This window comes from Schistocerca americana, chromosome 4 (assembly GCF_021461395.2).
Source record: "Schistocerca americana isolate TAMUIC-IGC-003095 chromosome 4, iqSchAmer2.1, whole genome shotgun sequence".
In the NCBI taxonomy this organism is placed as follows: domain Eukaryota; kingdom Metazoa; phylum Arthropoda; class Insecta; order Orthoptera; family Acrididae; genus Schistocerca; species Schistocerca americana.
In genome coordinates, this window is record NC_060122.1 from 620647483 (window position 1) to 620674310 (window position 26828).

Genomic DNA, 26828 nt, shown 5'->3' on the forward strand with positions numbered 1-26828 from the left:
ACTCTGCATCGCGGTGTAGCTTGCTCGCCAGGTTTCGAGAGGGTGCGTTTCTGGATGAGGTATCGAATATATTGCTTCGCCCTACTTATACCTCCCGAGGAGATCACGAATGTAAAATTAGAGAGATTCAAGCACGAACGGAGCTTTCAGACAGTCGTTCTTCCCGCGAACCATATGCGACTGGAACAGAAAAGGGAGGTAATGACAGTGGCACGTAAAGTGCCCTCCGCCACACACTGTTGGGTGGCTTGCGGAGTATAAATGTAGATGTAGATGTAGAAGCATTGTGTCTGATATGGAAAAGGTAAATATCAGTGGTTATAAACTAGCTGCACATATGAGTAGAGAGAATGAGGTGAGAGGAGGAGTTGCCATATATGTCAAAAGTTATCACTATGTAGAAAGTATAGACACTAAAAGTTTTGTCTAGAGCAACATATAGAAGCATGTGCCTGTCAACTTAAACTGAAGGAGGGCTCTTTTATAATTGTAACAGTATGTAGGTCCCCTTCAGGAAACTTTCATTTATTCCTGGAAAACTTGGATTCCTTGTTGTGCTATCTGTCAGATAGGGGAAAGCAAATTATTTTTTGTGGGGACTTCAATGTTGATTCACTGAAAGAGTGTAATAGGAAGAATGACCTGGAAATCTTGCTCGGTTCTTTCAATTTGACATCTGTCATTAATTTTGCTACTCGGGTAGTAAAGGACAGCAGCACATTGATAGAAAACACTTTTATAGACCAAGATAGGTTTAAAACATAAATTCTTGTCCTGTTGAGAATGACCTTTCTGATCATGATGCTCAACTAATTACAGTATATGACATAGCTCCATTCAGTAATTCAAATCTACCCTCCAAAGTTGTGCGTTCAATTAATGACTCAACAATTAGAAATTTCAGAGGAAATCTTCAGCAGTTAGACTGGGATGAGGTGTACAAGGAACCTGAAGCTAATTTAAAATATAACTTATTTCATGATAAACTTGTAAGAGAATTTGAAAACTGTTTCCCCAAGAAAGTAGTTAAATCTGATTTTAAGAATCCATGCAAAAAACCTTGGCTTACTAAAGGAATAAAAATATCTTTTAACCACAAAAGGGAACTGTATCTAACAACAAGAAAGAGTAATGACCCAGAAACAGCCAAATACTGGGTGGCCCAAAAAGGATGGTCGGATTTGAACTGCGTAGTACCATTGAAAGGTGAGGAGGGGGGACCACTGCCGGCCGTCTGCAAGTCGGCCATTACACCCAGTTTGCCACGAGATGGCGCAGTGGACGGTCGAGCATCGTGTTTTTGCTGTGGAACAGTTTTTCAGAAATGATGAATCGTTTATTACTGTGCAACGATTGTTTCGACAACGTTTTGGTGTAGCGCGTGATGGACCCATTCCAGATCGCAGATCCATATCACGTTGGGTGACTGCATTCCGGACAACAGGGTCTGTCAAAAGTGGTAAATCTACAGGGCGTACACGTACGGCAGTTACTCCACAGAACATTGATGATGTTAGAGCGTCAGTGCTGCAAAGCCCGCGTCGTTCCACTAGGCGTCGTGCTCAAACTTTAGGCCTCAGCCGTAGTTCGTTGCAGCGTATTTTAAGCCGTGAGTTACAGTTTCACCCATACAAAATTATGATCACGCAAAAGCTGTATGATCGTGATTTTGAGCAGCGAAGACGATTTTGTGAATCAATGCTTGACATTTTGTACTCTAATAATGATGTTGTGCTTCTTATGTCAGATGAAGCCCATTTCCATTTAGACGGCTATGTCAATAAACAAAACTGCAGGTATTGGGCAGCAGATAATCCCAGAGAATTGCACCAGAAGCCTCTTCATAGTGCTAAGGTAACAGTCTGGTGTGGAATTTCAAGATTGGGGATTGTTGGTCCTTATTTGTTTGAGGAGAACAACGCTACAGTCACAGTGAACTCGAAACGTTACGTTAACATGCTACGTAGCTTTTTGGTGCCGAAACTGCGAGAGTTACATGTATATCGAGATCGAATTTGGTTTCAACAGGACGGGGCCACGGCCCACACAGCCAATGACTCCATGTGTGTTTTAAGGCGGATGTTCCCCCACCACATCATCTCGCGTTTTGGAGATGTCCACTGGCCCGCGAGATCACCTGACCTCTCAGCCTGTGATTTTTTTCTTTGGGGATACCTAAAGTCAAAAGTCTACGTAAAGAAACCCCGAAACTTAATTGATCTGAAGGAGGCAATCAGTGCGGAAATTATGGCAATTCAAGAAGAAACAGTAGTGAAAGTGATGGAAAATTTCGAGGAAAGACTTGTGGAATGCATCACCGAGGAAGGACACCATCTTCCGGAAGTCATTTTCCGTACATGATTTTTTGTGGTTAGTTCTTGTAATTGGGTGCCTGGGAGCATTTAGTTACGTAATTGAATAAAATTAATTTGTAAAACTGATGGAGTTATAGTTATTTAAAATGTGACCATCCTTTTTGGGCCACCCTGTATTATAAAAACTACTGTGCTACATTAAGAAAGGTTATTAAAAAGTCTAGAAGTATGTGCGTCATGTCTGAGATTAATACCTCTGATAACAAAATCAAAACAATTTGGAATATTATTACAAGGGAGACAGGGCAACCAAGAGTACAGGATGATGGCATCACCATCAAAGTGAATGGAAACTTGATGAACAACAAGCCAGAAGTCGAAAACATTTTGAATAATCATTTTTTAAATGTTGTAGAGAAAATAGGATCTAAATGTTCATTAGAAGAAGCAAGGCAGTTAATGGAAGAGGCCTTACCCACACCATTTGATACAATTGAAATTCCCCCCCCCCTTCTCCTTCTGAAATTAGGATGATGATAAACTCTCTCAAAAATAAAAGCTCACATGGAATTGATGGCATTTCCAGCAGGATAATAAAAGCTTGTTCCCAAGAAATAAGTGGCATTCTCAGCCACATATGTAATAGCTCACTGCAGCAGGGTATTTTCCCAGATTGACTGAAGTATGCCATTGTTAAACCACTGCATAAAAAAGGGGATACGTCTGATGTCAACAACTACCGCCCAATCTCTCTTCTGACTGCCTTATCCAAAATTCTTGAAACAGCAATGTATTGTAGAGTAGCTTCACACCTTTGTAAAAATAAAGTTTTAACAAAATTTCAGTTTGGTTTCCAGAAGGGTTTTTCAATGGAAAATGCTATATATACTTTCACTAATGGAAATATTAAATGCTCTGAGTAACCAGAAGTCACCCGTTGGGATTTTTTGTGGTCTTATCAAAGGCTTTTGCTTGTGTAAATCATGGAATACTTCTAGATAAGCTCAAGTACTGTGGTATGAATGGGACAGTGCTCAAATGGCTTAAATCATACCAAACTGGAAGAGTGCAGAAAGTTGAAATAAGCAGTTCACATAATGTGCAAAAAACTGGTGATTTCTCAAACTCTTACCACGCCTATTTTCATTCTCTGCTTTCATACGGCATCATATTCTGGGGTAACTCATCATTGAGTAAAAGAGTGTTCATTGCACAAAAGCGTGTAATCAGAATAATTGCTAGAGCTCATCCAAGATCATCCTGCAGACACTTATTTAAAGAGCTAGAGATCTTCACTGTAGCCTCACAGTATATATGTTCACTTATGAAATTTGTTATTAACAACCCAACGAATTCAAAAGTAATAGCAGTGTACATGGCTACAACACTAGGAGAAAGGATGATCTTCACTACTCAAGGTTAAATCTAACTTTGGCTCAGAAGGGGGTAAATTATGCTGCCACAAAAGACTTTGGTCACTTACCTAATAGTATCAAAAGTCTGACAGATAGCCATATAGCAATGAAAAGGAAATTAAAAGAATTTCTTAATGGCAACTCCTTCTACTCATTACATGAATTTTTTGATATAGTAAGTGGGTAATTTCCCCAACGCCCACAAAAAATTAAAAATATTAAGTGTCATATAATATTTTGTGTAATGTAATGTCTTGTAGAGACGCCTTTTATTAACCTGACACGTTCCACATCATTACGAAATGTCATATTCATGATGTATGGAACAAGTACTAATCTAATCTAATCTAATCTGTGCAGTGAGTATCAGCTTTGGTAAACCATGCAAGTAGTTTCACATGCTACCCTGCCCTGATAGCTGTACAGTTTGCTAATAGTGGGTACGGAATAAGTGGTAGAGAGAGGATGTGTGAGATGGTCGAGAGGCAGGTTGTAACAAGAATGAAACAGGCATAGGGTTGGTAGCCTGGGGAAGTTACACTGTTTGACAAGAATGTTGCTGAGGGTGAGCAAAGGCTATGGTGGGTAGAATATTGGGAGAGGTGACTTCATTTCAGAGTTTCACTTGCAAGGTCAAAGGGGTAGACTCATTTGGAGATCTCGTTCCTGAGTGAAGGCAGTGGGGTATTTGCAGGGGGGGGGGGGGGGGGCTGGGGAGATGCCTAAGCTGTAGTACTGTAGTAAAGAAGGGAGAGTTTAATGTGGAAGATGATGGCATTAATTCAGGTGTTCCCATATTGTGCTATGTAAATCTCATTATGAAAGAACCTTCATGGATGTGGACGAAGTCAAGGTCTACATTTGCAGACAGAAGCAGCTACTGCAGGCTAATTTTGCAAAGTAAACTTACAACAAATTGTGACTAATGCTAATCTACTCTTGCTAATGAGAATTGGTTCTGATTGAGTTTATACGTGTATCTACATCAGAAAAGAACAGAATTTACTTCCAAGGAAAAGAGCCACTGTTTCTCATCTTATACTATCCATCTGCTATTTTCATCTGCTGCTTTGTACCAAGTATTTCTGCAGCCCACTCATCCTGTTAATGAAGTGGGTCTCTCTCCCTGCCTGGAATCTATAGCTCTATTCACTCTGTGAAGGAATGTGAAAGTTCCAGCTATTTGACTACTTTTAAGTGTATCCATTGGCAGTATTTCGCATTTCTCCCCCTAAAGGTAAATACTGGGCAGCTAATATCTCTCATTTAGTTTGAGGGTTGTGTCATTTGAATTCTCCTTTTGACATAATTCAGTAGTGCATAGGTCTATTTATTATTTGTGTGTAAAATTTGATAGATACAATTATTTAAAAAGCCTGAGAGACCTTCTGTATTTCAGATACTCCACAAATCCAGAAGAAGAAATACATCACTACGGAGTGCAAGTTACAGACTCCTTTACAAAGAACATCGAGGGATTACTAACACAGTGCCAAAATCTGATAATGGTATCTAAGGTAACTGCCCCAATGCCTGGCAAAAGTAAAACTCTCCTTGGCCTTATTCCTATGTCTGATGACATGAAACAGAACAAGGAGTTGAAAAACATATTAGAAAATGTGAAGTACCAGATAGAAGACCTTGGCTTGTATGGAGGCTATGTAGCAGCAAATATGTACATCACTGTCCTCACCAAGTTAGCCAGGAGGGCAGGAACTGCAGATGCTTTAGACCTCATCACTGTTATAAAGGAAAACCTGACTGAAGTGAGGTGAGTCTTTCAGAAATTTTCATCAGCTTTGCTAAGAAAAACAAACACACACACACACACACACACACACACACACACACACACACACACACACAGGGAGAGAGAGAGAGAGAGAGAGAGAGAGAGAGAGAGATTGCTAGTTGTTAGGGGGAGGGAGGAGGAGATTGAAGGCTGAGAGGGCACTGGGGAGGAGTAGATAGGTGAAATGGAAAGGGGAGATGGTGCAGAGGACAGGGAATGCAGATTGAGTGAACTAGGAACCATAAGGGCAGGTGTGGAGATTGATGTGGATCAGGGGTTATCAGAAATGGACACAAGGACTATTGCGGGATTGAAGTATGTGTTACCAGGACAATTTCCATCTATGAAATTCAGAGAAGCTAGTATTGTGGAGAGAATCAAAATGGTTGGGGTTGTGAAGCAGTCGTTGAAATAAAGCATGTCAGTATTCAACAACATGTTTTGCATTAAATGATGATGTAGCTGTTGTAAGGGTGAGCAGAAAATTGCTCTGCAGTCAGTGGCCACGAACAACGCCACAGTGTGCCACAAAAGTTCAGCACATACATTCTAGTTAGGAGTAGCAATGTACGTAAGAAAGGTGAGAAGGAAAACAAAACATACATGGAATGACAGTGAAAGGGAGAAAATAGATATAGAACACAAGACAGAAACAGAGGACGGATGACACAGGGTGATACGAGGGAAGGCAGCCTTTGGCTGATATTTATCCAGTATTATATGAATTTCCCAATATTATAGCTTTTGCAGAGGGGGCACCCTTTGGGAACTTTCTGGCAGATTTATACTGTGCACTAGTGAAAGACCCAAAACTGGAACTTCGCCTTTTGCTGGTAGTGATCTTCCCTTGGAGCTATCCAGGCGTGACTAATGCCCTTCCCTCACAGCTTCACTTCTGGGAAGAGTGTTGCGTACTTAAAAACATTCCTCCATGTTTAGGTCTCAAAAAGGGATTTGATAGACTAGTCCTCTTTGATTATCTGCGTAATTATAGTATTTGAAGCTCACAAGGGAATGGTCCAATAAGACATGTCGAAACCTACTCTGAAATTTTTTACACACGAAGAAGACAATGAAAGAAATGCACTGCCAAAATTTTAGCTGCTAAGAGGCACTGGAAGTATTTTGTAAAAAATGTTGAAGTTAAACATTTTTGCTGTGCAAAGAACAGCTTATAACAGTGGTTTGTACAGCCCCTGCCCGACTAGCGTGCGACTTGGCGAATCACTCGCGCAATGCTGCATAGCGGAACTATCCGGAATTCCCAGACACCAATTTTAAGCACCTAAAGCCTGGTTTACAATGGAACAAATGAGCATTTGCTGAAAATTCACTACCATTCGCTTGTATATGGGTGGAATTGTTCATAGTACAGGGAGTGGAAGAGAAAATGAGGTAGCGAACATTGCCTATGAACGCTGTGTTATTAGTTTTTAGTTTTTGGAGTTAATATTCGGCATACAGAATACTACTCTATCTTGTTAAGAGCCACAATGCGAAACGTTGCTATTCAGTGAGGATTATTTTGCATTGTGAGTGCACTGTTCTTGACGGAGTATACAAAATTGTGCAGGGAAGGAAGAATTTAAGTGTCTCAATTTGTATGGAAGCGTGACTTGTGGAGATCATGAACTTTACATGGAATTGCATCTTCATCTCTCCTCAGCACTGGTCCAAAATTTTCCTTGTATGTTGGCTGCCATTCTTCCCTGGCCTCATTACCATTGAGGGGAAATTTATAAACAGAACACTAATTACCGATGTCGAGCATCATCTGAAGAGGCGACACAGCTAGTATTTCCACTATGCTTGTAAGGTCTAACAGTCATATTCTTTTTTTTTTCCTAAAACAAAAATGGTCTAGTAGTGGCAAAGCATGCGCTTCATGATCCAGAGAGCACAGGATCAAATTCCGTTCAGACCACAACTTTTTCACTATGATTTTTAACAGAGCGTTCACCTCTCACAGATGTTGGAGTGGCCATGGAAGACATGTGGTTCGGATTCCATGTTAAACTGCAGCTCTCCATTTTCCGATTAGGTAACTGGGGAAGATTAGGGACATAAAAGTAGCTGCAGTGGCATCCAGTTTAAAGGCCTGCCAGGTACACCAGACAGAATTCTCTTTTCCTCGTGCTTGTTAGCTTTGGTGAAAAACTGGCTTAAACTAAACAAACATTTTTTTTAATGACTTCATATTGACAGTTCAGTTCTTGCACATGTAATTCTGATTAAAGTGGCTAGCAGGGAAATAAATCATAGCAGTGTTTGATGTCACAGATGGCTTCCATCAATGAGGACTTGTAATTTGTTGAAATGAAATGTGTCTTGCAGTAGTACATTTTATAGCAATTCCTGTTGGCCATTCCTTATAATAATGTTTGGATGTCGTACATTTGAATATCAGTGAAACAGCTCTTTGTTTATTCCCAGTAGTTGTCATAAAAATGGGAAGTGTGTATTGAATGACAAAAACAAACATTTTTTTTTTTACCAAGCATACCGCACAAAGGAAAAATGGGTGCAGTCAGACACTTCACAATAACCACTAGTTTTGTTGAGACAGAACTGGGATGGAGTCAGAAATGGTCCCAGCTGTTGTTCTGCTTATTGTGCTGCATACCAGGCATACTTGATCAAATTCGTAAAGTGTGGCGAAGAAAACTGGTAATGCACAAATGACTGGAGCTTAAGAATACTGTCCCACTGGTAAACCTGAAGTGAGAGAGAGCAATTGCAAATTGTTTGTTGCCTGATAATTTCCTGAAAAATGCTGTCCACTGTCAAAAAAATTCTTTATCAAGAGGTTGAATCGCACTAGTAGTTCCAGGGAGAATCCACATCATCCGCATCTACATCCACAATTACAGATTTTCCGTCGTCCTCCACAAAAACAGAGGCTTTGTTATGTCCAGACCATGAATCCAACAAAAGTAAAGAATTAGTTTCTGCAGCTGGTAGGAATACATTTTGAACAAAGAGTTGAAAATTATTATTTCCCATTTTTCTAGTTTTTGACATGTCGATTTAAAGATTTTTGCAACAAAACAGTCCATTTTTTTTATTTTTGATCCTAATTTGCCTTGTAGTTCTTGAATACAGATATACAGCTGAGAAAACAGTAAACCACTCATACTTATCACTGTTATTATCGTAAATGAACATGTCATTGCATTCATTGATTGGGCAACCGACTCTTGTCTTTATTTTTTCCCCAAAATGATAAAGTGCGGTGTGCATGCAGTTCTTTCATGAAACCTGACTGTTCAGTATTATAAACAGCGGTTGTGAGGATAATGGCAAGTTTCATATTTACATCAGCTATGAATTTCTCTATAGCATTGTCTACCACTGGCAGCTGCTCTACACGTTTGTGTGACATAAACTTGGGAATTTTGCGACTTCTTATTCTGTACGATTTCGTGAACCTGTGTAGCCTGGTTGACGAAGCCTGGAAACTAGCAATGTTCATGTCAGATGCAATTCGGAGGGCCCAATCTCGTATATCTCTTGTCTGTGACGGTGCATAGCCTCTCACGAGCAGTTCTAAATCTTTTAAGCAGTTTTTCTTTCAGATGGTTTGAGGTTTCCTTTTGATGCATATTTCTTACTTCCTGTAATTCGTTCTTCCATTTGTACAGTTCACGCTCCGATTTTATGAAACAAAAACACCTTTGCACACTGTGTAATTTCAAGCATTTTTTCCTTCCTTCATTTAATCAATATTTCAGTGCCTTTTTTTTTGTCGCTGAAAGCGGTTGCAGGTTTTTTTTTTTTTTTTAAAAAGGCTTGGAAGGTATTCTTCATCAGGACTGTTACTTGCAGAACTGATGTTGTCCAAACCACATTTCACGGAATCAACAAAGTTATTTCCCATTTCTTCTAATGTATCCACAAATTCAAACGAAATGTTGATATCATTTGAATGAGTGTCAAGGAAATCAACTAGCAAATGACATATGTATGTCCTCAGGAGAAGTATATGATTTTGTGATTTTGACTGGAAACCATGTTCTTCATATTTCATCATTGCTAAATTGAGAATGTTAAATGGATTCCACATTACTGTGTAACTGGAAGAAAAGAAAAAAAAAAAAACAAAAAAAACGGTGCTATTACCAGGTATGCCTTACGAGAGCACAATAAATATGAATTCAGCTTTATCTGTATTCTTACCAATTTTGCAAAAAGCAACTGGTAATTTGTAATAGGTGTTACTTGAGTGGGCAATTTGAGAGAATAGTAACTTTGTACTGTAGTGTCAGAGAAACTATCAATGAACAGTAACCTGAAACTTCGTTTACAAATTACGATCGGGTTGTGTTTCCTGTTTAGGAATGTACCGCCGACCTTGGCTGTGTATGTGCCTAGTTGCACATGAACAGCGCCAGTAGGGGGTGTACATTCCTACCACCACCTGGTGCACTACGAATTTGCCAATTTCCAGCTATCTTTTTTTTAATACTAGCAATGCCTCTTAGCAGCTAAAATTTTGACTGCATTTCGTTCATTGTCTTCTTCGTATGTAAAAAATTTCAGGGTAGGTTTCGACATGTCTTATTCGACCATTCCCTTCTCAGTCTTCAAATATCAATTACCTAAAACAATGTGATGCAGTTAAAGAAAAGCATTTTTAGATTAGATTGTTGCCTCTTGCTGTTAAGTACTAAATATTATTAGATTACTAACAGTCACTGGCAGCTGAGTGCATTGTATTACCATCTTGGGTTCAGATATCACTAGTGGTAACTTTTTTTATTATTTTTTTTAAATTTTGTATTTATTGTCAAGTGGAAGTGTTAACTAAAAAACACCAAACATTTTTTAAATAATAATAACCTCTTTTTTAATTACTTGCCATACAGAAATAAATTAAAATTTGATACAGGTTAAAAAAATGTCTCATTGTTAAATGAAAAAAGTGCATCAATAATACTGTTCTCTGTAGAAATGAAAAATCATTTTATTTTCCATGTGAGGTTTTGCATTTTTGTACAAAATTTTATCATGAATAGTTGCATTTTCTTGTGATTAGTAATTAAAAATAAAGAAGATGCTATTTTTATTAAAAATTATAATTCAGTATTTGATAATTAAGATCTCCATTTGATAATAAATATAGAATTAAATAAAGTTAATCACTAGAGTGAGTTGAACAAAGGACTTTGCAGTTAGGAGAGTTAGACTTTATACATTGCACTCAGCGGCCGATAACTGTTAATTATCAAGTAAAATTTTGTAGTTAACAGCACTCAGAAGTCTTTTAATCTTCTAATGTGTTCTTCTTCTTAATTTTAATTAAGAATTGTATTGTACTGCTTTAGGAAACTGATGTCTGGGCACTGAGCTTCAAATCCTGCAATTATGAAGATAATTGAAAAGGGCCTATCCTTTAAGTTGGGAAAATACTATTGAACAATTAGAAGGTTGAAACCTTAGTGATTGTTTGCTCTAGTTAATATTCTCATCAGTATGCAATGTGAATGGAAAAATATTGCTATAAGCAAAGATAATGAGTTCTTTAATTAATATTATTTCCTAGTAAATTAAAAACTGCAATAAAATGTATATTACGTGAGATGTTTATACGTATGGCACAAAAGAATTAAGTTATCTGATGATAATATGGGGTGAGTCTAGACAAATTTCCTTGCATAGTATCCCCCCCCCCCCTCTCTCTCTCTCTCTCTCTCTCTCTCTCTCTCTCTCTCTCTCGTTTCTTCCCCTATCCCTTCCCCCTCCCCCAAAAACAGGGAGGCGTATAAATTAACTAGAAGGATTCCAACATGATAATGGGGGAAGGTCCAGCAGCTAGTGTTTACTTTTTTAATCATCACAATATGTATACCATATTTGCTGCCTTCGCAAAACAAGGGGGGGGGGGGGGGGGGGGTCATAGTTCGATAAATTCCAGGACAAGATGCATGAACATAAACTGGGAACATTGAAATGTGGACTTCATTTTCAACAGTATATTTTGAGGAAACATGTCCAAGAAAGTGAAGCCTGTGGTGCCTCTTGAATTTGGGTGTGAATTCTAGAAACACTCACCCTACAACCGTCTCAAACACTCGCTATTTTAGGTATGAGTGCGGGAGAGTGAGAAAGTTTCTACCAATCCACCTGTTTTTATGTGCAGGTCGGAAGTTTGTTATTAGAAGGCTGTAAGAAGGCTGAGTCACTGATGACGACAGGTGTTTGCCACCAGCGCCACAGAAGACGTGATGAAAACTCGGGGGATAATTATGTAGTATTCTTTGATGTCTTAGTGTCTGTGGTGATTATAAAAAAGACTAATGAACAATTGAATATAGATTTCTATGCACATTTATGTCTTGGACTCGGAGAAGTCAACATGCATGTTCATATTTTCATATGGTTTTTAAACCAACTCTTATGTCTCAGTGTACTTAATTATTTCTAAAGCTTAAGATACGAGTGAGGCGATGAAGATATTTATATGTCTAAAAAGAGAATTTTGTTCTGCATAGCAGTTCTAGTACATCGTTAATCAACGAGTAAGTTGACAAGAAAGTTCCTATGTGTGATCAATACATTACCACCTAAGTGACAGGACATGAAGAAAACAGGAATTTAAAGACAGAAATGGAAAGAAGATATTAGGCGTTACCATAGCAACCAGGCCTAACTGTTTCCAGTAATCGTATTGAGTCCAACAAATCAATGGAAGAAAGTGGTGAGTGCCACGCAGTAAAAGACATGAGAAAGTAATAGCGGAGAAAACTGGAGAGAAGACCTCAACTTTTCGACTAAGAAAATTGGGTGTGGAGTAAGCAGTCTTCACACATACATTATGCAGTAACCAACTACCGATGCTGACTGCACCAGCTGCTGCTCACTGGTGCTGACTCCGTGTCCGTTTGCTGCCGCTGACACTGAGACCAACATTCAATGCCACTGGCGCCAGTGCTGTCCACCAGCGCTGATTACACTTTCGCTTACCAATGCCACTAGAACTCTATGCCAGGTGAGCGAAAACCAATAATTATTTGGTAAAAGTTGAGGGGACGGTTGAATGATAAACTGTTGTTATAGTTATTGTACTCAATGGTGAATTTTCTTTTAGATGATTACTAGGCCTAAGATCAATAAAATTATGGATTAAGAACAACAACAAACTTCAGGGCTAGCCATGGTCATGACAGTGAATAGGGACATGCCAGAGTGGACCGAAGTGGCAAATTTAATCGAAGGACTAAGTCTAAAGTTAGACTCAGTAAATACCCAGTTAAATGCTAGATTAGATGACCAAAGTGCTAAGTTGGATGACCAGAAGGCTGATTCAGTCACTCTAAGTGAAAAATTAGATGCTAAAAGTGAAACCTTGAACAGTCAAGCAGCAAATATAGTTTTGCTAAAGACTGAATTTGTCTCCTTAAATAATAAGGTAGAAAATCTGAAGCTAGATTTAAAGAGTGAACTCACTAGTTCTTTGAATACCCACGTTAATCACTATTTACTGAATTTGACAAGAGACAGGATGAGCAACTTCAAGATTTAAGTAAAAAATTAGAATTTGACATTGAAGATAAATATAATAATGTAGAATCAAAATTTAGTGAAAATTAAAATTTTGTGAAAATGTATGTAATATTAAATTTAATTCCATAAGACAGGAAATGAATACTTTGAAAGAGAGCACAGAGTGGCCTAAGGAAGTAATGTCGATTATTCTTTCGAAAATCTCAGGTGTTACTACAAGCATTTTTAGGTCACAAGTAGATAATATAGAACGAAGTTTTAAAGGAAGAATAGCCAACTTTGATGTTATAAATGTAAGTAGTTTGGGAGAAACATTTGAACTAATTAAAGATCGAGAATTTACCAAGACTGTAATCTCCGGAAATGTTTCGATGGTTGCTTTTTTCAAGCTTAATGATAATAACAATGTTATAGATGACTTGTGTGAGGAATTCAAACTTGTCCATGACAGAGTAGAAAATAGAATAACTTTACCTGATGATGTGTTTCCTAGTTAAGTGGTAATTGTTTTGTTGCGGGGAGGCTTTCACGCAAAAATTAATGAGAAGTATTGTGTTGTAACTGCAACCGGAACGGTCGCTGGGTTGACATGTGACAAAGCATGGCAGGACCCACGGAGCAGCCCGCAAATAGCAACACAAATGCGAGAGGACGGACATGACCAACAAAGGACCTCAGAACAACAACAATATCGAAACAACAGAGTCAGAAGAAAACCTAACTTGACAACCACGTCCACTCGTACACGGAACAAGAAAGTAAATACGCTGTCTAAGGCGAGGTGATATGTCCAGAGATGTACGCAAGATTAGACTGACTGGCTGAGTAAGAGGCAGGCGCTTAAATACATGATCGGGGGCACCGCTATTGGCTGCTGGGACCACGTGTTCCACTGTGGCGCCCTCGCGCTAAATGTTGGTCAGGAGGCGCGTGCCGCCACGGCTTATGGTGTGATGGTGCAGAAACCTCTATGGGTCTTTGATGTCCATGCCATCTGGCGCGGATTCAAATTCCGCGGCGTGCGGTACCAGATCCCTCCCCCTGAAACTTGTGTGTAGGGGTGGAAACGCCCCAGACAGTGCCAAGGTGGGCGGCAGTGGGAAGAAGAGCTGGGCTCATCAACCACCATTGGTGGGGAGGAAGGGATGCCCGAGGTATCTTTGAGGCCCAGGAGGGACAGGACTTAAACGAGTCAAGTGACTATGACAAACCGATCGGATGTGGCCCTCCTTGTTACACAGCGTGCAAGTTTTCCAGCGGTGAGGACAATCAGCTTGAGAATGTGCAGTAAAGCACTGTGGGCAAGACGGAAGTTGACCACACAGCCAGCAATGAGGGGCGACTGGAGGTGCTGATGCCATAGAGAAGTTGGACAATGAGGAGTCATGACGGTGCTGGCCTCTGTCGCCCGGGCCACGTCGACGTCGCGGGGCGGAACCCGCCATGACGCCTCTATCACTGCCACCGGCGGTCACGTCATAAGATTCTAGTTAGCCGCTTGAGGAATTTCAAAGGAGAGGACGATGCAGAGAATCTTTTCCAAGGTGGGGGGCTTGAGTCAGCTGAACCACCACATCCCGGATCATGTAGTCCGCATACGGAAGCATTACACTGCTGATTGGTGCGTTTAAAATCGCATCGACGGCTGAGACCCTGCAAGTCCATGACCCAGGAACGATACCATTTGACCAGGCTGTGTGAGGTAATGGGCGAGTCATGGTGCCCTGAAAATATTCTAAGTTCAGAGTTGGTGGCCAACGCTCGGCAAGGCGCGGCGTGTTAGCAAGTGAGCTGAACCACGTGGTCCATCGACCGCATGGCTGGGATTTCCTCTGTGACGAGGATGGTGCTTTGTGTCAATGAAGGAGACACGCTGGGAGTGCCAAAGATGGCGGACTTAGTGAAACCTTAATGTCAGACATTTCACAGTTCATATAGAAATTAATAGTAGCAAGATGAATCCTGATACCTCGAAAAGAAACGTACATTACCATTATTTGCATGATGATTCTGATGGTGTAATCAGATTTTCAATATATTTATAAGTTTAAAGTTTAGTATCTGATGATAAATTATACAAGTAACACCCAGCAACAAATTTCCAAAATATAAATGCTTCATCCGATTTTGTCGATTGCCATGTCTTTAAAAGCTGTTAGTGTCAACCTAAATTGGTATGAATTACAGGCATGAAACTTAAATGGTACATGAGTTATTGGAGGTCAAAGTGGCAGATTACTATCGATTGCATCAGGCCATAAGTACTCCACAGTTAACTTGAAGAAACGGTAGCAGCATGCTTTTAAATATATTTATTCATCTATGTCTTTGTTTATATCCGATATACACTCCTGGAAATGGAAAAAAGAACACATTGACACCGGTGTGTCAGACCCACCATACTTGCTCCGGACACTGCGAGAGGGCTGTACAAGCAATGATCACACGCACGGCACAGCGGACACACCAGGAACCGCGGTGTTGGCCGTCGAATGGCGCTAGCTGCGCAGCATTTGTCCACCGCCGCCGTCAGTGTCAGCCAGCTTGCCGTGGCATACGGAGCTCCATCGCAGTCTTTAACACTGGTAGCATGCCGCGACAGCGTGGACGTGAACCGTATGTGCAGCTGACGGACTTTGAGCGAGGGCGTATAGTGGGCATGCGGGAGGCCGGGTGGATGTACCGCCGAATTGCTCAACACGTGGGGCGTGAGGTCTCCACAGTACATCGATGTTGTCGCCAGTGGTCGGCGGAAGGTGCACGTGCCCGTCGACCTGGGACCGGACCGCAGCGACGCACGGATGCACGCCAAGACCGTAGGATCCTACGCAGTGCCATAGGGGACCGCACCGCCACTTCCCAGCAAATTAGGGACACTGTTGCTCCTGGGGTATCGGCGAGGACCATTCGCAACCGTCTCCATGAAGCTGGGCTACGGTCCCGCACACCGTTAGGCCGTCTTCCACTCACGCCCCAACATCGTGCAGCCCGCCTCCAGTGGTGTGGCGACAGGCGTGAATGGAGGGACGAATGGAGACGTGTCGTCTTCAGCGATGAGAGTCGCTTCTGCCTTGGTGCCAATGATGGTCGTATGCGTGTTTGGCGCCGTGCAGGTGAGCGCCACAATCAGGACTGCATACGACCGAGGCACACAGGGCCAACACCCGGCATCATGGTGTGGGGAGCGATCTCCTACACTGGCCGTACACCACTGGTGATCGTCGAGGGGACACTGAATAGTGCACGGTACATCCAAACCGTCATCGAACCCATCGTTCTACCATTCCTAGACCGGCAAGGGAACTTGCTGTTCCAACAGGACAATGCACGTCCGCATGTATCCCGTGGCACCCTACGTGCTCTAGAAGGTGTAAGTCAACTACCCTGGCCAGCAAGATCTCCGGATCTGTCCCCCATTGAGCATGTTTGGGACTGGATGAAGCGTCGTCTCACGCGGTCTGCACGTCCAGCACGAACGCTGGTCCAACTGAGGCGCCAGGTGGAAATGGCATGGCAAGCCGTTCCACAGGACTACATCCAGCATCTCTACGATCGCCCCATGGGAGAATAGCAGCCTGCATTGCTGCGAAAGGTGGATATACACTGTACTAGTGCCGACATTGTGCATGCTCTGTTGCCTGTGTCTAGGTGCCTGTGGTTCTGTCAGTGTGATCATGTGATGTATCTGACCCCAGGAATGTGTCAATAAAGTTTCCCCTTCCTGGGACAATGAATTCACGGTTTTCTTATTTCAATTTCCAGGAGTGTATATGCTATTCATCAAGAAATTGGTTAAATATTTACTGTGTTTTTGAAAGCACAGAGACATTAGGCTACTGGCCTACCTTTTGTTCTATTCCTTTGATTTATGATTATTTAATTTGTTTATGTATCTAATAATGTGTGTTACAGCATGTTTATGGTCCAGCCATAGGAATATTTATTTAATTTCAAGTATTTAAATGTAAATCCAGTATTTCGTATGTGCTTAAATATGTTTGTGAGTGTACGTTCACTTAGAGACATGGAGGGAGTGCTCTAACCAATCACAGTGCTTGTTAATTGTGAGACTGTATGGAAGTGGGGGAGGAGGATCATTTCAAGAGAGGACACGAGGGCAGTTCTGGACAGGACGGGAGGTGCTGGACACAACGGCGCGGCGGATGTACGGTCACAAGAGAGACTTAGTGTGGAGCGGTTTGTGTGTAGTCGCAAGACATAGAAATACTTCGGAGTGCGGACTTGTGAACTTGTGAGATTTCCCAGGTTTCTACAGTGAAGACGTAGTGTGCGTTTAGAAGTGAATATCTTGTGAGCTATGTTGTTGTTCATAACTAAATACGTGCAGTAGGAATCTATTGTTTCCCTGTTATTCAACTTATATTTTATTTAATTGCTGGACCATCGACACCAATAAGCGTTTTGCAGAAATATCCCACATTCTCAAAAGTACTTCTACTATCATACTCATCATTTAAAGTCATTAAGATAGTACCTGCAGATTTAATTGCAATCGTTCATTTATAAATTTATATGTTACATTCATAATTTGCAATTGCCGAGTGACAGAAACCTTCGACCATTCGATTCATGTGTATATTCTTATCGTATACTGTGGACTCAGCAGTATTTGGCCTGTAATGCGGCAACTACATATCCCACCCCCTAGACAACAAATCCAGGCAAAACTTATAATATTGCAACGTTGAGTCTGAGGGTGCGTAGTCATTGCGAAAGCTCGCAGGTGGAACTTCAGCCAAGAGGTGAGTACATGGTAGCGTTGGGAATAATAGTTTGTCAGCAAAAGGCATATCTCCTGGAAATAGAGAACCACAGGATCGGACAACGGTGCCAACTTGCGGAGAAGAAAGAATGTGTCTGGGGAGGCCCAAGACAGAAACGACAACTGCTGCAAGGAGTCGTCTGTGACTTGAAAGACCATGAAATGTTGTTTCAGTCAGTGTAAGTACGTCTCCCAGTCTTCTTTATCGTCATTAAATGGTGGGAATGACGGCGGACATGGAAACACATCGGACACCTGAGGACTCTGAAACTTTTGAGGTAATGCATCCTGGGCATCGACTTTGTCCATTAGCAATTGCAGTGACTGCTGTAAGATGTCTAACTGGAGCTGCTGCTGCTGCATGAGCTGCTGCTGTTGCTCCAGTAGACAGACCAACTTCGCCCCCATGCCACCGTTTACCTCGTCCCCAAAATGTTGTAACTGCAACTGGAACGGTCGCGGGGTTTACGTGACTGAAAATATGCTGAGACCCACGGAGTGGCCCGCTAATAGCAACACAAAAGGGAAAGGACGGACATGACCAACGAAAGGCTTTACGAACAACAACAAGATTGAAACAACAGAGTCAAAAGAAAACCTAACTAGACAACCATGTCCACTCGTACACAGAACAAGAAAGTAAATACGCTGTCTAAAGTGAGGCGATACGTCCAGAGACATAAGCATGATTAGACTGACTGGCTGAGCAAGAGGCAGGTGCTTAAATATGTGATTGGGGGCACCGCTATTGGCCGCTGGGACCACGTGTTCCTCTGTGGCGCCCTCGTGCTAAATGTTGGCCCGGAGGTGTGCGCCACCATGGCTTAGGACACGATGGTGCAGAGACCTCTAGGGGTCTTCGACGTCCATGCTGTCTGGTGCGGATTCAAATTCCACGGTGCACAGTACCACATATTGGTCCGTAAGTAATCGAGTGAGTTTAATGTCAGTCTCCCAGGGACATTAACGTTCTGTGTTAACGGGCAGAGTGATGACCATCAGATCTCTAGTTGTTTTCGGTGTTTCTTCTGTACAATTTTTCCTGCACCAAATGCCCTTAAGATCTTAAACTATTTTGTAATCTATTCTTGAAGTCTTATACTGGACTATTATCCACCTTTAGAGAGACATATAAGTTGATTAGTTTGCTCGTGCTTCTAGAGCCTTGTCTTTACTTGGTTGACAAGTAATGGCTACTACAAGTCATTGATATCAAGGCCATAATGCTTCTTGTAGTAATAGCAATAAGTGATCGTATCACTATTCATGATCTCAAATCCCGGCATCAGTGTATTGTTTGGAAGAAATCGTCCTAAGTATTTTAAGTCACCTTCATGCTCCACTTAAGTCAGTGGTGGTCTCGAATCCTAGCATCAGCGTATAGTTAGGTCTTAATTTGGTCTAAGCTATCCTTGGAGAGGACTCAAGGAATATTAGATTAATATAAAATGGAATTTTATATGAATCATTACATAATTGTGATAACCTGATACATAATTTTTACCCTTTGTGAGATATAATGTAAATGGGAGGGTTTGTATCACTTTTGGAAGGGGTGGGTAATGTAAGTACAAGCATGACTAACACTAATCAAACACCCTACCTGTCAGACAATGCTCGCAGACAAGTGTAACTGATTCTTCACCATTTGCCGTTCCATAGGTGTTGCTAAGATTTACCTTCGGGGGCTTCAAAGGTGAAGGTGAGAATGTCTGTTCTTTAGGAGACGTTTAACGTCATACCTCCTCCAACTTCTCACTCAAGTACCAGTGAAGTATGGATCATGGGGAAGGGGGGTGGGAAGGGTTTTCCTGTCTTTGGGACTATTTCCTTACTCTTCTCTGATCTTAGCGACCGTTTCTGCTTTCTCCTTTCTTGATTCTCATCTGAGTACCGGTGTCCACCCTGATAACTAAGTGGGTCAGCGTGACAGATTGCCATCCTGCGGGCCCGGGTTCGATTCCCAGCTGGGTCGGAGATTTTCTCTGCTCAGGGACTAGGTGTTGTGTTGTCTTCATCATCATTTCATCCCCATCCGGCGTGCAGGTCGCCCAGTGTGGTGTGGAATGTAATAAGACCTGCACCAAGGTGGCCGGACCTTCCCCACAAGGGGCCTCCCGGCCAATGACGCCAAACGCTCATTTCCATTTCGTATCTGAGTACCAGTCTACCTTTCCCACTTTCCATATGCATATACTTCTATCGCTGAAGTCCTTCTTATTTTCTGTGAGTTCCAATAACCTTCAACTTATTTCATATAAGTAGGCCGAAGAATCAGGATACCTAAACACACATCTTCATAAACACAAAGATATACTTAAACACAAACAGGAGAATTATTAATTAGAAACCTGAAGTGATGTCAGAACTGCCAAGGTATGTAGGGGAATAAAGATACATGTACATCTGAGTAGATGCACATATTACATTGTTGATATGTGACGGTTCCGCATCGTTATTTTTTTTTTTGTTACTCTCAAATATATATTTACATGTATACCTAAAAACAAAGATGATGTGACTTACCAAACGAAAGGGCTGGCACGTCGATAGACACACAAACATACACACAAAATTCAAGCTTTCGCAACAAACTGTTGCCTCATCAGGAAAGAGGGAAGGAGAGGGAAAGACGAAAGGATGTGGGTTTTAAGGGAGAGGGTAAGGAGTCATTCCAATCCCGGGAGCGCAAAGACTTACCTTAGGGGGAAAAAAGGACAGGTATACACTCGCACACACACACTCATATCCATCCGCACATACACAGACACAAGCAGACATTTGTAAAGGCCTTTACAAATGTCTGCTTGTGTCTGTGTATGTGCGGATGGATATGAGTGTGTGTGCGAGTGTATACCCATCCTTTCTTCCCCCTAAGGCAAGTCTTTCCGCTCCCAGGATTGGAATTACTCCTTACCCTCTCCCTTAAAACCCACATCCTTTCGTCTTTCCCTCTCCTTCCCTCTTTCCTGATGAGGCAACAGTTTGTTGCGAAAGCTTGAATTTTGTGTGTATGTTTGTGTTTGTTTGTGTGTCTATCGACGTGCCAGCACTTTCGTTTGGTAAGTCACATCATCTTTGTTTTTAGGTATATTTTTCCCATGTGGAATGTTTCCCTCTATTAATTCATATTATTTACATGTATATAAAGACAGGAGAATAACAATCAACACATGTGCTATGCTAGTCCTTTGAGAAAAGGAATAGTATCTACTGGGAGTTGGTAAATACAGGTAGACATAGCATCTACTGTGTTTGGGCATGATATCTGTCTATATAGTAGGCGTGCGGAGTGAAAGAGGACTTTAGGGCAGGGGTTCCCAACAAAATTTTCTTGAGGACCTCCTCATCGAGCATGATAGGTACCTTGTCATATCGCAGTATCATGTACCAGAAAAAGCCAAATTAAGAGTCTTTATACGTTTTCTATTTTTGGTACTTACAAGGGAACCTCCCCATCGCACCCCCCTCAGATTTAGTTATAAGTTGGCACAGTGGATAGGTCTTGATAAACTGAACACAGATCAATCGAGAAAACAGGAAGAAGTTGTGTGGAACTATGAAAAAAATAAGCAAAATATACAAACTGAGTAGTCCATGCGCAAGATAAGCAACTTCATGTACAGCATAGACTCAGGAGCGCCGTGGTCCCGTGGGTAGCGTGAGCAGCTGCGGGATGAGAGGTCCTTGGTTCAAGTCTTGGATCAAGTGAAAAATTTACTTATTTTTTTCCGCAAAGTTATGATCTGTCTGTTCGTTCATTGATGTCTCTGTTCACTGTAATAAGTTTAGTGTCTGTGTTTTGCGACCGCATCGCAAAACCGTGCGATTAGTAGACGAAGGGACGTGCCTCTCCAATGGGAACTGATAACATTTGATAGCAAGATCATAAGTCAACCGATTCCTCCACAGGAAAACACGTCTGATATATTCTATACGACACTGGTGACGGCATGTGCGTCACATAATTGTCTGAAAATAAAAAAATTAAAATATTCATTTGAGGGAGGATTTGAACCAAGGACCTTTCATTCTGCAGCTGCTCACGCTAACCAAGAGACCACGGCGCTCCTGCACACAAGTTGTCCTTGATGTTCCTTATGTTGCACATGGACTACTCAGTTTGTATATTTTGTTTATTTTTTTCATAGTTCCACACAACTTCTTCCTGTTTTCTAGATTGATCTGTGTTCAGTTTTTCAAGGCCTATCCACTGTGCCAACTTATAACTAAATCTGAGGGGGGTGCGATGGGGAGGTTCCCTTGTTAGAAAAAACATTGACATATTCATTATTGAAAAAAATATTGAGCTTAAAACTTTTTCAATTTAGCCGTCATTGTTATTGTTAAATTTTTGATTATTGCTCAAAATCTTTCTCTTCAAATCTGGGTGTTTAGTATAACAAACTCCTTAAGAAAATAAAAATTGAGTACAAACTGAAAATGACAGGAAAAAATTAAACCTGAGTGTATTGGTCTTTCAAGTGTACTACACTTTAGATTGCATTGAGTAGACATGTGAAAAAAAGAAAACACTAATTTCATACAAGGTATTATTTATTTGAAAAAAAAAGAAAATAAAAATAAAGTTACGACAGAGTACTCAATCAGTATACAGTTAGTTTTACTTTTCAGTTCTTAATGAGACGAGTTCAATCTGACCTTTGAGTCCATTGTATCTGAAATATTAGGTTCCAAACTTGAAACTTTCACTCTGAAATCTGACCGCATGTCGAGCCGATTCCTATATTTGTTTTTCATGAAATACATGGAAGAAAATGCTTGCTCACACCATATCTGGTTGCAAATGCAAGGATCTTTTCATTGCCTCATCTCCAAGTTTCTTGTAGTCCTTGCGTGCTGATGCCCAGAAGTCTGTAATTTTATCACCGATGAAAATCTTTATCATCATAACACAGCTGGACAGATCCACAAGTTGATCTTGCTCTTCTTCAGTGAGGCCTTGGAATTTGTCTATTTCTTCACAGCTGAAGGGATTTCGAAACCATCTGTCATCAGGGTCAGGTTCAGGGAAATATTCTCTAAAAGTGGTGGCTAGGCTGCGTAGATTCTCTGCTACATTGATCTTGATCTGGTCAGGCAAACTCTCCTCTGATGACTCCAAGAATTGTTTTAACGTAGCAAAGTTAGTTAGTGACTCATTTTCTATCCTTGATGCCCAGATATGACACTTTTTGACCATAGCACTTATCTTATCCTCAACTTTGAACATGTCTACATTTTTTCCTTGTAAACTCAAGTTTAACACATTCAAGTGTTCAAACACATCAGCTAAGTACGCAACTGAGGAAAGTCAAGAAAAGTTAGTGAGGAAATCCGCGCACTTTGTGTCAAGAAGGAAGACACGAACCTCACCTCTTAAGTTCAAAAAATCTTGACAAGGTCCTACCTCGAGAAAGCCATCTTACTTCCGTATGAATAAGAAGTTGCTCATGCTCACTGCCGATCTCTTTGCACAACAAAGAAAATAATCTGGATTGCAGATGTCAAGTTTAAATGTAGTTGATGATTTGAACTACTTAGTTAAGTATCTTTTGCAAAGGTTCAGGCAATCTTTTGGCTACTAAGGCTTCACGATGGATACAACGGTGAGTCCATTTCACCTCAGGGGCTACTGCTTTGAAACGAGTTTTTTTTTTTTTTTTTTTTTTTTTTCCCAGCCTTTGACTTTGCTCCATCCGTCGACAAGCCTACACATTTTTTTCAGGGGACATCGTGTTCATTGAGATAATTATTTAATGCAGTAAAGATATCATCTGTTGTTGTATGCAGTAGTTTTCATGAAAAAAGAAAATCTTCGAACACTTGGTCCTCCCATAAGAATGGTGTAAAGACCAACATTATAGCTTTTTTTGATATGTCAGTGCTTTCATCCAATTGTAGAGTGTACATGTCACTCATGCAAAGTCTATCCAGCAATGTTTCTTTGATGTTAACTGCCATATCAGTATTTTTGTCTTTGAACAGTATTATTTGAGAGCTGGACAGTTCCTATTACCTTAGCAGCTGCGTCACCTAACATTCTCTTGCAAAGTATTATTGCTGGTGACAGTATAAGTTCCTCAGCAATTGTGTGGTTTTTCCCACATTTAGCAACAAGCTGAGCCACCTCGTAAGACGCAAGGGTTGCATTTCATTTCATTTACATTTGCACCACAGTGTTTGGTAATTGTTTTACAAGATGTTTTCAACTCTTCTAATTTATTTTTGAAAAAATGTAATGACTTACTTTTGTACTCTGGGTGCCTTGTTTCAAGATGGCACCACAGTTTTGCTGGTTCCATACATTCATTTGAAAGGCTTTCATAGCAAATTACACATTGAGGCTTAGGCTGTTGCTCAGGTCCAGTGAACATAAAACTGATTTCCAAGTAATCAAAGTTATATTTTCTAATTTTTCCAGTAAGCTTAACACTGAACTTGGAAGGGTTAGGTTCAAGGGATGGTGATGGTTTAGGTTCAATGGACACTGACAATTTAAGTTTGAGAGTCACTTACTTGCTTGAACATCAAATCTTCCTCTTTGTAGGCCTTTCTCATTTTAACGAACCACTTTTTAACCAACGGTTCATTTTTAACTACCCAAACTGTAACTTCTGCGAAAAACAACGCTTTACAAACACTACTGTTTTAATACAGAGTATTGAATATGTAAACAACATGGTCTATGAAAGCACTGGCAATAAATTAATAATTTCCGATTGTCACCTGAAATGCGAGTTTCTGTGTAAAGTGACTGTCAGTTGTCAGCTGCAAAGAGGCAGCGTGCGCAGCCTAAAGGCATACAGCAGAACTGTTTGCCTCTATCTAATTCTAGTTTTGTGCTAGTGTGAGCTAGTGTCAGTTGGCTCTAGGAAGAGACTAGATGCAGAAGTTAGTGTTCGCTAAAGCTCTGCTCATGCAGGAAGCAGCCAAAACAAAAAAATCTGTTATCATACGAAACATATTTAATATATTTTTTATTTTAATAGCATCCTGTGGACCCCGCTGGCATAGCTCACGGACCCCTGGGGGTCTGCGGACCACCTGTTGGGAACCACTGTTCTAGGGTATTAGGGGGAGTATTGGAAAGTGGAGTTTAGGTGTAAAGTAGAGTTGTAATTTTACCAGAGAATATTTAAGAACAGTATTCATAAAGATGTATGCTAGGGCAATGAACCAGGAGGCCTACTCAAGAAGGATGCGGAGGGCGGATAGGCACACCTATGAAAGGCTGACCTATACTGCGTGGACAAGGGCACCAAGAAGGGGATTGACCTGTACTATAGGAGGATAGGAATAAGAAAGGGGCGTACCTACCAAAATGGAAGGAGAAAGGGTACTCCTAGGATCAAGCCATGTAAGATATAGGTACTGTTCCTAAAGGGAAAGAGGGCAGTATCATGGCAGAAGTCACACATTTAAAGGGATGAGTCTGGTAGGTTTGAATTCCATGCAACACTAGCATCTTTACGTTTTAGATTTACAAGTGTCAGAAGAAGGGAATGCTTTTATTCTACCCCGAGTTCCTCCAGATTACAGTAAGTAATGAATAAGTACATACTTAGGAAAACTAGTATAGAAAGTAAGAACAAAGCAGTAGAGTATTCATGAGTTATGTACACCTGTAATATATGATTGGAAGAGGAATAGAAAACAAAAATTTGCTTCTCATGAATTTTTGGAGATTGAAAAGAGCTAACACCAATATGGACTGAAAGGTTTTAATTGTGGTAAAATATGCACAGTTATTAATAGGAAGAGATGTACTGCTAAAAGATAAAGAATTATCATGTGGGATATTATTGTACCTAATGAATATGTATAAAATATCGCGTGTTTGAGCTAAGGGGAGGGATATGTAGTGCCTCAAGAATTTCAGTGTAAATTCTAGAAACACTTGGCCTTCAACTGTCTCGAACACCCGCTATTTTAGGTATGAGTACGGGAGAGTGAGAAAGTTTCTACCGATCCACATGTTTTTATGCGCAGGTCGGAAGTTTGTTATTAGAAGACTGTAAGAAGAGTGAGTCACTGACGATGACAGGTGTTTGCCGCCACAACCACAGAAGACATGATGAAAACTCAGGGAATAATTATGTAGTATTCTTTGACGTGTTAGTGTCTGTGGTGATTATGAAAAAGACTAATGAACAACTGAATATAGATTTCTATGCACATTCATGTATTCCATTCGCTTGAGACTAGAGGCTTTTATCTTACTTCGTATCTTAGCTCTGCATGAGGCAGGACACATGTGATGTCCATAAATTATTAGATTGATGCAACATATGATATTGTACTTGTGTTTTATCGAGTCTGATGTTTAAAGACACCAGTTGGCTTGCCAGGGTTTACTTACTTACGTCAGAAAGAGTAAATGTTGCTTTATGTTGAGAGATGAAAATATACCAAGAATGAACTGAAAGTGTTCCGTGAGTAAACAAATTATTTCAAGAATAGAAGCAGTAGCTTAATGAATTCCTGTAACCTTCTATAGTCTTTGGAGAAGAAGCTTTTCGGAGATCGATGTAGCTGATTACCCAGAGGAGAGGATCGGCTGCACATAATACATAAGTCAAGTGCGAGAGACATGTGAGTTTTGCGCCCCAGTACCACATTGTTACGTGTCGTCCGGAAAATGTTAGAAGCCGCTATGAAAGTGAGTTTATGAATTGCTTATGAAATTGCCAAACAAGGCAAGCTCTTCACTGACGGTGATCACATAAAGAGATGCATTTTAATCACAGCTAAGGACTGTTTCCAGACAAAACCAAACAATATGAAACAATTATTCTATCAGCAAATAGTGTTGCATTGTGCTGAAGATAATGCTTGTAATTTATTAAATCATTTACAAGAAAAGGCATCTAAGTTTGCATGATACTTAGCAGCCCTGGCTAAATCTACAGACAGCTGGTAGTGCTACATTGAGGTGACTGAAGGAATGTGATACCTCCTAATATCATTTTGGACCTCCTTGTGCATGGAATGTGCAGCAACTTGATGTGGCATGGACT

General features: G+C 40.8%; 1 protein-coding gene across 4 annotated transcripts in view; it reads left to right on the forward strand.

Annotated features, from left to right (window-relative positions):
* The window catches only part of LOC124614023 (endoribonuclease Dicer-like), a 444738-nt gene that overhangs the window by 108957 nt on the left and 308953 nt on the right, over positions 1–26828 (forward strand). For all 4 annotated transcript variants that reach the window (XM_047142837.1, XM_047142840.1, XM_047142839.1 and 1 more), the window contains exon 6: positions 5130–5501. In XM_047142837.1, the coding sequence (XP_046998793.1) occupies positions 5130–5501 (372 nt within the window). The remainder of the gene's footprint in view (positions 1–5129; positions 5502–26828) is intronic.